This window comes from Diorhabda sublineata, chromosome 2 (assembly GCF_026230105.1).
Source record: "Diorhabda sublineata isolate icDioSubl1.1 chromosome 2, icDioSubl1.1, whole genome shotgun sequence".
NCBI lineage: Eukaryota > Metazoa > Arthropoda > Insecta > Coleoptera > Chrysomelidae > Diorhabda > Diorhabda sublineata.
Window position 1 is genome coordinate 29,633,213 of NC_079475.1, and position 15,261 is coordinate 29,648,473.

General features: G+C 28.9%; 1 protein-coding gene across 2 annotated transcripts in view; it reads right to left on the bottom strand.

Annotated features, from left to right (window-relative positions):
* Positions 1-3,681: 3,681 nt before the first annotated feature.
* Positions 3,682-15,261, bottom strand: part of LOC130452756 (alpha-catulin) — a 298,775-nt gene continuing 287,195 nt past the window's right edge. The window contains exon 12 of one of the 2 annotated variants that reach the window (XM_056792176.1): positions 3,682-5,553. In XM_056792176.1, the coding sequence (XP_056648154.1) occupies positions 5,419-5,553 (135 nt within the window). In that variant the 3' untranslated portion in view covers positions 3,682-5,418. The remainder of the gene's footprint in view (positions 5,554-15,261) is intronic. The other variant, XM_056792174.1, reaches the window with a different exon arrangement.

The following is a 15,261-nucleotide window of genomic DNA, read 5'->3' on the forward strand; positions in this document are numbered from 1 at the left end:
GAATGAATCTTTATGAATAAACGTAACTAATGTTCTTTTCAGTGTTATGAAGTGACAAAAAGATATCCATATAAAAAGGTATGCATTATTCAGAAGACAAGTGTAAAAGTATGTGATTATAATTTCTACTTTCAATAAACTTATAATTAAGAAGCCCTCCTATTTCATTACATTTGAGGTCGACAATCGCATGGAACTCTTTTTGATTTAAGACTACATATTAGCTTATTTTCAGTCGCATTAAGTATAAAAATTTATTGGAATACGAATTTATTTCTTTCAAAATTAATGTGAATAAGTTTGTTCTAAATAACATCAATAATATACTCTTTTACAAGAACAAAATAAGGTTTATTATGAGAAATTCGTTATTAGTTAAGGTAAAAGAGTAAATTACTTAAAACCTGTATTATTTTATTATCATTTTTTTTTAACTACCCATCAATTTAGAATCTATACATGATTTTTCGACTAAATTTTTGTTTAATAAACTTCTAAATTTAATAAACTAGAAACATTTTAAAAACTAACAATATTTTTTCATTAGAAAGCGAAGCAATTTTACATTGTTATATATTATTTCTAGCTTATCAGGCACTGTCAATAAGCAATGTAGCTCTGGGTTATTTTTAATATTTCTTAAAATCATCTATATTGCAATTAAGATAAAACATCATATATTCTATTTTCAAAACTATACTCTTAATATGTAATCTTTGTGTACAAAAACAAATTATTATCTATAATAATGAAAAGCATAATCGAAAAATAGTTCTTTTATTTTCAGGACATAACTCGCCTGAACAAAAAATAAATTGGAGAATAGGAATTATTTTCAAAAAAAATAGTTATATATTAAGCAAAACTCATATAGCTAACATAAGTATTTATCGTATAAGACATTTGTACTAATTAATAAATTGGTAGTAAATATTTAAATAAGTAAGAATCTTGCTTCAAACATTATTATAAAGCATAACATTATTGAGAGATATCATAAAATAGAAAACATCTAAAAAGATATAAAAAATACAGTATATATTTAATATTTGAATCAGAAAAATTAATCAACGTCTGTTATTTCCAAATGGTTTCCATATCATATTTTCTGATTTTCAGAAAAATTATAAAATTGAAATTTGAATTATCAAAAATTAGTTTTCCCCAAGCTTATAATAATAAGTTTATTACTTTTGGCAGAGGTCATTTTTATATTTATATGATAGGGGTTAGATGATAATCCACAACTGTCTCTTTGAAGCCCCATAACTTAGTGCCACAGTGATGAAAAAATTCTTTCTTCTTCTCTAGGACTCTACGCGCTCTTTCTAGCGCCAGAGGTTTTAGTTAGTTTAGTCACTGTATTTTTAGACATTTTTTCACTTCCATTTCGGTTTTTTCCTATTCAATTCATTTCTTGTATTGTTTTTTCTGTTCTTCCTCTTTCCTATGCTACATGTTCCAGTAAAGTGTCCATGGGTCGTTCTTTCCTTCTTTTCTTATTTTGCTGTGTCCTTATCTATGATCATACCGGCTCAAACATCTTTCAACTATTTTGTTTCCTTCTTTAGCTTATCTCGAATCACCTCATTTCTTATCCTAGTTATACCAACTCTACTGTTGTTGTTTTATTGTTTATATTTTTCCTCATTACTCAGGTTTCACTTCCACATATTAGGTTGGTAATGTTATAAAGTTGTTTATCTTCCTTTTTTGCCTTCGACTTTGCATGAATTTCATCATAATTTCAACGGCGCTCATAAATATCAGAAATTTCATTTTTTTGGGGGGCTAATTGTATATTTAATTTGACATTGAAGTCATTAAAATGCAGAGAATTACGACATGTTAAAGATGAACAGAGCTCTCCAGATTGTCCTAATTTAAATTTAGTTTATCTATATTTGGAATAAACATTGAAAATTTATAAATTGAAAATTAAAAGAGTTATTTCATTAGAAAAAATTGTGGTTAACGGTTTTTTACCCTAAGTTTCCTTTTTTATGATGAACATTCTCTCAGAAATGTACAATGAAACCAATTGTTACAGTATAGTTATAAAATTATGAGCGCTCCATGCAGTACACAATAAATTGGGACAGATTTAGCTAAATGAGATATTACTGATATATTGGAAGTTAAAACTTTAAAGTATTCGTCAAGTTCTATGTTATTTTGTTTTCTGGATAAAATCTCATTTTTATTAAGAAAATAGTAGAATGCAAATGTGTCAATCAAAAGATATAAATCATCATTATCTTCATAAATTTGATAGAAAAACTTTCTCGTATGATTTTCCTTATAAACAAGGATAGAAGGTTCGTTACAATATTAAAATAACTATTTAAAATTCTATGTTTATGTAGTTTATAATGTTCTGTGCGATAAAATAAAATTATTTATTTCTCGAACCTCCATAATTGAGTGAGTCTCCTTATAACTACTCAGAATTATTGTTTTTCTTATTTTTTTATACTTTTAATGTAATTTCTGGTAGTGTAATATCTATAACATTATATTTAAATTAACTTAATTTACATTTTTTTAAACACACTTCTATTAGCTTCAGCTGCATGTGGATTTGTTTGTAATTCCCCTTTGTGGTTTATTAAGTACTGTTAGTATATCCCACCACCTGAATTGCGTTCGTTAACCGAGCGGGCTAAGCTGCCAATTTTCTAGTTCGACTGTGGGGGGTTCAAATTTCGTTTACGTTGTATAAAAAAATTTTTCGGCAATTTCTTTTTCGACAAATTTTTTTTAGAAATCATCACTGCAAGTTTTCTCTTTATATCGAAACAAATTTTACAACTGTCTGTCCTCTGTTGGAGATTTACTATACTACGTGCATCAGTATTACCTTGGAATTTAACACCTTAAATTTTATTATGTCGTTCGAGAAGAATTTTACATTCGTGCACCCTCTGTTGGAGATTTACAATACAAATAAGTGGAACTTAAGAAAAAAATTTTTGACAATAAATGGACCTGAAAGGAAATCGTCGAGCGCCCGATGTATCAGAAATATGGAACAAAACGCCAAACGCTTTTTTACAATAATACTAGTATTTTTCCTTCATTATTGTTTCAAGCTTATTCAAAAAAAATATTTTCTAACTATATTTATTATATCAGATATGGTGTAGGCTGAGTAATTATACAATCTCTTCTGTCTTGAGTTCATCCAATCAGTTTTTACAGACCTTAAGGATGACACTCTTGTTTAAGTGAGGATGTAACAAAGTTGTAAGTTTCTAATGTAAAACATGTTTTTGTTGAATCTGACATTATATCTTAATAAATTTCTTACTAAATACTTTAACTGTAATATAACAATCGGCGTGTACTCACCCCTAACTTATATTCTGTTAGTTGTTTCAGTGACTTTGCAAACAACAAGAAACAACAATATCTAGAAGTGGTTAGGTTAGGTTAGGTCTACTATAATTAGCGAGAGGAGTAGTATAAAAAATTTAGCCAAAGAGTTCTTCTTAACTGACAATGAGTATATATATATATATATATATATATATATATATATATATATATATATATATATATATACATATATTGATAGACTTAAAGGAAAGTCGAAACGTCAAAATTTCTCTTTCTTATTAAAAATTAACAAAAAAAACTAATTTTAAAACAAAAGAGACCTAAAATCAAGAACATTTAGATGCATTAATATATCAAAAGGGCTAAGAAATTAAAGAAATTTATTATATATAGTATAAATTGATATTATCATGATTATTCTTTTATTTCATTATATATGCTTAATAGCAGCAACTAGTGGTAGTATCTCAATATAAAAAAACGATAACGATAATTGGAAATGGGATTCCATGGGCCCCTTTCAAAGCATTCAAAAATAGTTCGAATAAAATGAATTAATAAATACAAAAATATGATTGAAAATATAAATATTTTAAACGATTTTATTACTAACTATTTATTAGAGAATCTATATCACGTTTGTTTGTTTGTTGGTTATGAGCAAATAGTTCTAAATATATTAGGATCCGTGTATCAAATATATAATCTTGTCAATGTATAATTACAATATATTTAAATACGAGTATTCACATTTTCTATAAGATTATGCAAATATTTTGAAAATGTCTTAATGTTCAATCGTTATTTGTGTGGTGATCCAGCTTTGAAATATCAAATACTGATAAAAAAGAATTATTGAAAATAAATATAAATAATCAAATATTTAAGAAATAAGATGAAACTACATGTTTAGTGAATCAAAAAGGTTTTAATTATGTTGAACACCTTTCAAGTTCTTTTTTATTTCATTCATATACTTAATCTTTTGACGCGTTGCGTATGCGCAAAAATATTCAATTTTCTCAAGTATTCATCTAAAACGGGCAAACAATACAAAGTTCCATGCAAAATCACTGTGATTTAGAATTTTCCCTCACAAATAACATTTTGCTCTGATAGAGTAAGCAAAATTCTCCAACGACATGGTAAATAGATAGAATAGATAGTACCAGGTAGTTTTATCGAGAATTGTATATCTAATAACCTTAATGTAGAAACAAAATTCCAAGGTATTTCTGGTACTTATCGATTCTGACAAGAGGAGGCATATATTTAATCCAAAAATTTATCAAAAACGATAGGCATTATGTGTGAAAAATGATGAAACAAAGAGCGAAATATTAGGAATTAAAAGTTTTATTCCTTTTTCATGAAATCTCAGATAATTTGAACTCATTTAAGTATAACCCATTAAATTCTACGTCCCATTTAATTTTTCTCAAATCAGATGAATTGAGATATTTACCTCCCCTCTTGCCGATGCAGAAATAACTCAGTTCAGTTATTTGACGAATGATTGAAAAGTTTGAGGGTATATTTACTTATTTTTTGAATAGTGCTTCGTGAGCCTGGTGATCAACATCGCTGTTAAGATTTGCGATTTATTTTAATTTTACTTTTTTATTGTCAAGGGAATTTTGGGTTAGAATACAATAAACTGAATGAATGCCGCTATTTGTCATTCCATTTAACCCACCATATCAAAGTGAGAACAGGTTTATAAATAATGAAACATTGAGGTTCTATAAACCACATCAAAGCAGCTAACAGTGGAATTATAACATTATCATAATGATTATTTATACAGTGCATGTTTTTCACGCAATTTGTTAAGTACATTTTGTAGGTATGTCTTGTTACTTGTTACTAGCGTATTTTTAATATTTCGTTATATTCGAATATTGTTTACTACATGAAGCCCTCAATTATATTGATCGTAATCTGTAACTATTATTTATAAAGTTACTAAAGTTATGGAAAGCATACGCAATAAAATAAAAGATAGGCGTCCTAGAACAACAAGAAGGAGACCCGAGTGCGTCTCGAGTCTCCCTTGTTGCGCCGGGACATCCCCATTTGTCATAAACTTTGATCCGTGCCTGTGGCTCCACCACCCTTATTATCTCCAGTTGCACCTCCAGCACTTGAAGATCCACCTTCACCTCCAGAACCTCTTCGGGTACCTGAACCTGACCCTCGGAAGTCCAATTTGTACTATATATAAGAAAAAAAAAAGATTGTTAGAGTTTATACTTTCTAAGAAAACTATCGATTAATATTAAATTGAAATTTATACAAATAAGACTTCAAGAACGTGCCAATCAAATTCTGCATTTATAGATTCAGGTTTTATTTAATCAGATGAAATTTGTAATGCTTATGGCAATTATCGAGATAGAATTTTACCAGAAAAGTTTGCAATCTGTAATATAAGGAATAGTGCTTATTCATTTTTCAACAAGTTATACTGATTATGTAAAGTGTATCTATTCGTACTTGAAGGAATTTAAAAAAGTCTCGACCGCAGAAGTGATTAGGTTAGGTTAAAAAAGAGTTAAAAAAGAGAGAGAGATTCGTTGGTTGAAGTTTGTTAGGATAAGGACGATTTTTGTAAGGAGGGGGGTTTGTTGGAGTAGGTCCTAATATGGGAATAGCTCCTCTGCAGGGTTTAGGTTGTGGTGGTTGCGTGGAGTTGTGTCTGCCTAAATATTTCTGAAGGAAGATTTTGGCTAGAAGAAAATGAGAATGAAGCTTGTAGGCAAAACGGCTTTCCAGGTTTGTTTTTTTTTTATTTTTGAAGAATTTTTTTTTGGTTCCCTATCGTCGGCCATTTGGTTGGAGAGCCGGTTCACCAAATTGCAGGGAAACCGCAGAAAACCTGCAACACCGATGATAGGTTAGGTTTACAAGAAGCGCTTATAATACCCATTAACACGATAAAACTATTGATTTTCACAAATTCGTGTATTCTTAGTACTCCCCGTAAGAAATAAAAGTGTCCGCTGAAGAACACGAGTTTCTGGAGCCAAAATAAATAAAATATTATGTTTGGTTTCGACTGTAGAAGTGTCATATATTTAATCCATATCCAATATATCATCTCCAATTACTTATTTTTATCTTATATTATTGTGACTGAATACGATCATCAAGATCTTTATCTACTGATTTTGTAATTATTTATAGTTGTTATTGTATACGATAAGATTTAGTACTTAAGGCAGTTTGTACACTGATACTGGATTCTTGATAGTTTGATATGGTGTACGATACTCAGATTATTGAAACTAACATTTATTTATTTTTTCCTAAATAAATTGTTTTTTTACAAAGTTGTTAATTTAGTTATTGAGCTAACGAAACTGTTAGTTTTACAAAAACATATTTCGAGAAAATGGTTATAACATGGTATGTTTAATGACTTCACCAATATGTGTCATCATGACATTTATTCTTATTTTTTGCCTAATAATAACATCACAAGTATAACTAGGAGATAATTTATTAATATAATTGTTGAAAAATGGATGGTTTTGCTATTAAATTCTTTTATTAGATTAACTTAAAAAAATTGATTAACTCGTGAAACCATTAAGTTTTGTTATCAATTGGCACAGTTCCTTAACATTTTGTTTGAGCTAGTTGTTCGATAAATATAAAGAACCTATCTGGATAACTACTTTTTTAAAAATTGTATTCGATGTTTTCTTACCATTCAAAATAATGTAATTCATTACTTAATAAACAATGATTATTCGTACAGCCTCACAATTTACATTTTGAATAGTCATACTTATTCCAAAATAAAGCTCAAACAAATAGAAAAAATTGTATTGAAAACATAAATATTGAATGGTTGGAAAATTTATTTTTCTGTTTTTAATCAACTGTCGGACACTTTATATGTTTTTTAATGGTTGAAATAGTTTAAAGCATATTAATCAAGAATGTCTGACTAAACACTCGAGTTTCATGCTCTTATTTACTATCACTAATCACTTTCAATAACCGAGTAATCATCTTCAGAGATCAAATATTAGTGAGGTTATATTAAATAGTGTGAAATGCAATTTATCTTAAGTTGAAATCTAATAAGTACTTAGATGAAACTTTTTATTTATAATATATTTTTTGAAAATGAATTTACATATAAAACATAATACATACACAAATAGTGTAGCCTGGGGTCTTTTTAAACAATTATTGACCAAAATACAACAATGAATTGTTAATTTTATGAACTATCAAATTATGAGTTTTTGATTTCATGTACATACTTCAAATGTTATTTCTCTCAAACATATGAAACAGGACTCATAATCGTTTTTGGTACTAATAAAAATGATGCAAACAAAAACTATAATAGAGAATATGCATGTGGTATAAAATTAAATTATAAATTTAAAATCATTATTTCAACATTTAATTCGTCTTTAATTGTATAAAATGATCATTAAAAAATTTGCAAAATAAGCGTGCGAAATTTAAATTTGATAAACGTATTATCTATCATTCATCGTTACTAAATCCTGTAGGTATTTATAGTGGTCAAAACAGAGTGTTGGTTGTGTTTAATACAAATATCCAGTTTATTCTTGTGTTCCTGAAGTGTTTCCATAATCTGATAATTTTGGTGACATTGATAATCATCTACCAAGATGACTGAAAGTGGTTTTTGAATCACGATCAAACAATCTACCGAAAATAGATGGCGCATTAATGATGACTGCATATTTTGCATCGTATTATATGAACAATCTCTTCTATGCACTTGTTTATTTACACCATTACATTCTTGTTTTCGCATGTTTCGGAACTTGAAAAAACACTTTATCAGGTGTCCTTCTATTTGAATTTTCACCCTCTTGTACAATACAATACCTATAAGACGGTTTTTTAACTTTTCCATTGCTTTTGTCACTATTATAAAATCTGTATAAGTATCTGCCACACTTAAAGTAAACAAGCCAAATTATAATATTTTGAAAATTATTGGGAGTTTTGTAACAGAAAATGTATTTATTATTAAGTGATAACTATGTTAAAAGGGAATTAAAAATATTAAAAAATACATGCATATTCTCTATTACCTATTATTAAGTATTTCATAGCCTTTCATTACTTGAGCTGTTTAATAAAATAATATCATTCCGATATTGCTATGCCCCTTTAAAACTCTGTTGATGAATGTGTTAATAAAATTTTGTAACAGAGTGTTAAAAAAATTTTAGCAACAAGTTTTTTGACATCCTTTATATTGATATTAATTTTAAATGTTGAATGCAAATAATTATTGCAAAACAATAAAAAAGTTAAATTCTAAACAATGTAAAAAACATTTATTTCAAGAAAATATTAATTGATAGGGAGCGTTCACTTATATTTACTGTTCACGCAGCGGATAGTGACTCCAGTGAAAGCTAGTAGCTCTTTATGCAAAACGAACACGAATCGTAAAGTTTTATCTATCAGTTACCTATACAATTTGAAACTTAGTAGTAATTCTATAATTGTATATGTGATTGCGGGTAATTTTCCCTTCATAAATTTCATATATTGCTTGAAATACTTAAAATGCATACTCGATCAGTTTTTAGGTCTATCATTTTGTATTGATTATTATTTTTAGATTTTCAAGGTACGATACATGATTTCATTCACACCATTGTCATGAATTAATCGGATTGACACTCCGTATATAATTTTTGTTAAAAACTCTACTTAATTTATGTTTAACATCAAGTATTTATGATATTCAGGTGTTTATTTTTCAAATTCTATTGATAGAGTACTAATATTTTTTTTGGTCAAATATATATTCACCATTGCATGAATTTCCTAGAAACTGATTATGATTTTTCATAATCATGGGAGATACCATTAATATGAAAGTGTGATAAGTCCCTGATGCCCTATGTGCGCCATAAACGTGTGCAGTCAAGACACGAAATTTTTTTTTTTGATTTTTTAGGATTTGATTTGATAAAAATGGCTGAGGTAAACTGTATAAATGTAATTATCTACAAATATTGTTGCCATATGTTTCCCTTCAAGATTCCCCATTGCTGAGAAAAAAAGAGAGTCTAAAAGTTATAAAATACGTAAAAAACAAATTTTTCCACGCCACCTAAGAGGGAGTAGACTCGTGGTGACAGGCTTCTAAAAATCATTTTTATTCAATTTATAATATAGTAGAATTTAAGATCTTTCTTTAAACGTATTCTAGTTATTTCTAGCTTCATTTTCTCTCCGTTCATCTTATGTTGTAGATTTATCATTCGATCATCACTGGCATTTAAAACTGGTGCATGTGGTGTCTACTTTTTTATACCCGTATTTTTAATTAGCTACACTTCTTTGTGTGAGAAAATACAATTTACTACAGGTGGATTTGTTGTGTGGGTTATTCCCAATACGTTACTAATTGTCTTACACATTGTCTTGATCACATAAAATGAAGATATTTTCCCGTTTTTATTCTCAAATCATTAAATATTGGTTATAGATTCGCAATGATGTATCTTGTAGATAATTTTTGCAAACCTTGCTTTGCACAAATGGACAGATAGAGATTTTTCAGTTTTATTATAATGTTGCTTTCATGTGAAATTGAACTTCTTGAGAATTCGTGTGATGGTATTTTGGACTAACTTGAGATATTATTGACTGGATTGGTTGCTGTTGTTTTGAATAAGAATAATAATAGTAGAGCTTCTAGTGAAAATATATTTGAATTGAGGCAGACATTCTTGATCAGCATTGATTTTTAATCATACCACAATCAAATTAAGTAATTTGTTTCCAAATTTACAAATTTGATGCAGTTAATATTCTAGTTTAGTATACCAATGTTACTTTCTATTATTATACCATATTGAATCCGATGAAATAGTAACGTTGGTAATAATATAACCTTTTTCCGTCGGTTAAAAGTAGTTTCATACTATATATTCGAAACATCTCTACCACTAATTTTAGTACTAAGAAAATATAAACAAAACCGACTGAAAAAGGTGAATCATTTTAGAGTATTTATTCTATACTTATGATTGTTTCCAGCAAATGTCTGATAAGAGTTTTATTTCAAATCAAAAAACAGTTCACATAGTTAAGTTGGAACATCTGTGAATGTAGGTGATATTTATACTGATTAGACTGTTTATACTAGTGGCAGCGTAAACAGTGTGTTCATCAGTTCATATAGTTATCGAAAATTGTATGTCAAAAGGTCGAAGTACATAGATCATTTCATTGAGGAAGACTCATTGTAACAATTTCTCGGATTAAATCTCGAGTTTCAAGAATTTTCACAAAAAAGTGAAAATTTATATTTGATTTATTCATGAATAATGAGTTATGTCATTATTTGATTCATTCATATATTTTGACATGGCTAATTAATACATTTTATATTTCGACGTATCTTAAGAAAATTTCATGATCTCAACTTTTAATATCAAAGTATATAAAAATAACAAAATTGAAATATTAAGATCTGTTAATTTACTTAATATTTGCCATAGGTGTTGAAAATGTTACCTCTGTTTATCGGTAGAAGAACTACGTTTCTGCCATTGAAAGCGACAGCACTCGCTTTTTTGGATATTCAATGGTTTCATTGATAATTTAAACGTAGAATGAACTATGGAAACATACAACGATGGTATTCACATAAAATCTGGAATATTCCAAAGAGTACAAGCACAACAATCTTTGTAATGTGTTTGGACGCATTGCTTTATCTACAAAGAGGCTCTGGCTTTGAAAGGAATGAGTTCTGGTCCCAATATTGAACTAAAAACGGTTGTGAATGTGACACCAGACCTCCAAATAATACACTATTTTAAATTACAAAAATATGAAAGCAGAACATTCGACATTTCTATTTTATTTCGAGGCCAGATCGTTATGATGTGGGAAATATTTGAAACGCATTTATAAGTAAAAAGAGAAAATTGCTACTTTCTTAGAAAAGGAAAAGTGCAAAACTTCCAAATGCTTGAATTGTGATGAAATTGAATTCGAAAATTGAAATACCCTGATTTTAAATCTCCAAGCAGAAAACCCACATACGAGGGCAGTTTTGGTGAAAGATTGACTTTTCAAAGGGTAACAATACTCTCACTAGAGTTTTATTTTATGAGTCTTTACTTAAATCTGACAGCCATAGAAGTCTTAATATTCAAATAAAGAAAAATGTTTTAGATGTTAGAACAGTATTGAGAATAGCGAATTTCAACTAAGCATGATTTTTGATGTGGGAAAATAGTTGAGGAAATCGAGGAAAATATTATTCGCATTTGTTGAAAGAAACAGATTTATTCCATCGCGGCAATATCCATTGGAAAAATAGAGAGGTGACAAACACAAATACTTACCTTGTTAGCAAGATGTTAAAAACTCAAATATCGTTTTTACAGTAAAGTGACTTTCGTGCTGAGAAATCACTCTTGTGTGTATAATGTATTTTATTGCTGTCGAAAAAATGCTTACAAGCAGGTTATGGATCTATTTATAACTACTCAGGAGGTCTCTCAACTGGAAAAGTGGGAATATTTACATATTTTATTGCAGACGGTGAAATAAAGAGAAAATCTGATGCTAAATTTCTCTTTGAGTTTTGAACGGTAATGGATAAAGCCTTTTCTCCATTATTTATAGATTATTTAATTTTTACCATGTTACATTAGGGAGCTAATATTTGTGGGGTGGTTGTTTTGAGAGGCAAAACAGAAGACTTCATTGGAATAAGTGGTTACAAACCATAGCGTATTACAATATTCCATTGGCCAGAATCGATAGGTGATTAGTGGCGCGAAAAATATTTTAGGAAATTTCTATGTTTTGTGCATCTTTAAGACCGAATTAAAATTATGTCCAGTACATTAACAAAAAACAGACTATTGCCTAACAATCCGAAAAAACGATTAGAAAAGTAGTTGGTTATTTATTGTATAAATATTTTAAATATGCATTTACACACGAACACTTACTTTAAAACTCAACTTATTATAGACAAAGAACTGAGAGTGGCTATTTGTAGTATGAAATCTTCTTTTGAAAAGTTTCTATATCCAAGATAATTTCAAGGGTATCACTAACAATTAATAATTAAAGCTACTGTACTGATAGGTTTATTATTAGTTGGCATGCAATTATTATAATTTCACTTCTTTCATTAAACTATTTTTCTTTTAATCAAAATTATCAGATACACCCTACACGTTAAAAATACAAAATCTTTTCTTGCTTAAGATTCTCTACATGCATTGACAATTGGCAATGAAATGAACAAATTACATTTTTTGGTGGCAAATAATTTATTTTACAATGTTTGTTGAATTTAAATTTGATAATAACATTACAGTGAAACAACTCCGTTATAATCTATGCACATTCTATGAAGTTACTTCTCGTCAGAATATAAAATTGCGTATGAAATTCGTATCACAAACTATCATAATGGCACACCCACTGTTATCAGACTCGACTGATAATATTTATAACTAGTACCATGATGATTGTCATATAAATATCAGAAATGGGAAAACAATCATAATATATCTATAATTAGTAAGCGTTTTAGTACATGCAATTGAATTATATTTTAGGCGAAATGTATTTACAAATTCTACTTTAAAAGAAAGCGATAAATGTCCTTGTAGGAAAAGTCTGAAGGGGATATAAACTACTTATATGATAGATAAAAGAATAGTGTAAAAGAATTGAGGAGGATTAAAATGACGGAAAAACACCCCTTATTAAAAAATAGCTCAAATCATTATTATCATAATTATTGTGATGAATAAGGATTAGTAACCTGTGTTTAAAATGTTGAAAGACTTCATGTACAATATTTTTTGTTGAACATATAATATTCTTCAATGTATTTTAGCGTTATATGTATATAAATTGCTAGCTTGATGCGCATAAAATACAATATTTTTATTCCCAGAATCTGAAACTATTGAACGTTTTAACTGACATGAAGGCATACACAAAATAGTGAAGCCAATTTTTTAATGAAAAAGTGGTACTAGAAATGAACGTCAATTGTACTTCTCTTTAACAGTATTTGGGAATTTTCAGACACCAAAAATTCTATCCTGATTTCAGCGTTTTATCATGACGACGCTAGGTAATTCGATTGAATGGTTTTATTAAGTGCGGAATTCCGTACAGCGAGTGGCATATCATGTGTACCGGAAACTTTAAAAGCATTTTAGGTGAATTTTTCATTCCATACCAGGGAAATAAAAATTATTCACATTTCTTTTGAAACTTATTATAATGCTATGCGTGTTGTGGGAGAAACGGCTTTTTCGATTTTTGGTTTACTCATCAAGTATTTATATTATCATTCTGTTCCTAGTCTATGTACAGAATCGGAATCAGCATATAAAACTATATATTATTACCATAAACATGAAACTGAGGTTACGACATTCGAATGTTCACATAAAACTTTTGCTAAAAAAAGGTCAAAGAAGAGTTGGATTTGTGACTAGTTGAAAACAGTGTAAGAAAACGATGGTGATGAACATATATAGTACATGAGGTAGAAACACACCACTGTTCGTATTATAAGTTGTTTATGAAGTCTTCGAAAGAAAATTCAGTGCTAATGAAAATCACGACAGTCCCTGCACTTTACAAGGCCACATTTTTTTCAGAAAACAGTATTATTGAAAATTTTCATTGTCTCTATCCGATTTATTTGTTTTTTTTTAATTCTTAAACTGTACATACTTCACTGAGTGACAAATTGTTGACTTCGGGGAACAAAATAACTCTTGATGAAGTGAATTTTTAAGCAGAGGATTCAGTAAGGTAGCTCAAACAGACACCAGTAAGGGCTTTGATGTAATTGGATAATTTCCATTGAATCCAGATATCTTCATAAAAAAAACATTAGTCTATCAAAAAATCTTCAAAAGAACAATCAATTCCAAGTAATTGAAAATTGGTCCCGGTCCTGGTCCTTCTCCAATAAATGGATTAGATGAGCAGATGTATTTAAATATGTAAAAGAGTATGTAAATACTCTCCATAGTACTCAAAATTATCCCACGTAGACTCAGAAAATGATTAGAATTGCAAGATAATCATATCGGAGATCCATTATATTCATTTTTGTCCCTAATTTTTTTTTATATTTTGTAGTTTTATTATTTATTCACAACTAAACTGGTCTCATATATACCTGATTGTTATTGTTATTACTATCTCGGAAGTCTTTTAATAAACAGTGATAAGCAAACTTCTAAATTGAAAATTCTATGTAGACTTTTACAAAACAAAACGAAAGCGGTCCTCTATATACAAATGAATAAACTCGATTTCATATTGTTTGGCATCTATTTCTTGGAACTGTTACTGTATGTTACAGTAAGATGGATGCGTAGAACAAAATGATATTGTCCAAGAATTTTTCATTTACACAGATAGCTCAGGAGAAGCACTTACATACACTTCCTTGATGTAGAGTACCCACACCCAAAGATAACATTCTCAATGCTATACTATCTGTTACTGGTGAACAATCGGTCGTTTAGCTCTTTTTCTTGGGCTATACACAGATACAAAATGCAAATTATTGTTGGTAGGCCAATGTAGAACTTTCCATACCGAATAAATTGTCAATTTCAGTTTAGGCGAACCAAACTATTGGTTTTTTGAAGAAAAATTCCCGCTATTTACACATTTCTTAAAGTATCTCGGGACAGGAAAAAGATATCGACATGCCGTTTTGCTACTTTAATGCCAATTCAGTTTAATTTTAAAAGACCTACTTAAACTTTTATATTTCTATTTATACTTGTCAAGGAAAATCTCAATACAGGAGAGCGTTGATTATCCGAACGTTCGATTATCGGAACCGGAAGATGACTCGGGACCATCTTATGATGGGGTATTCCAAGC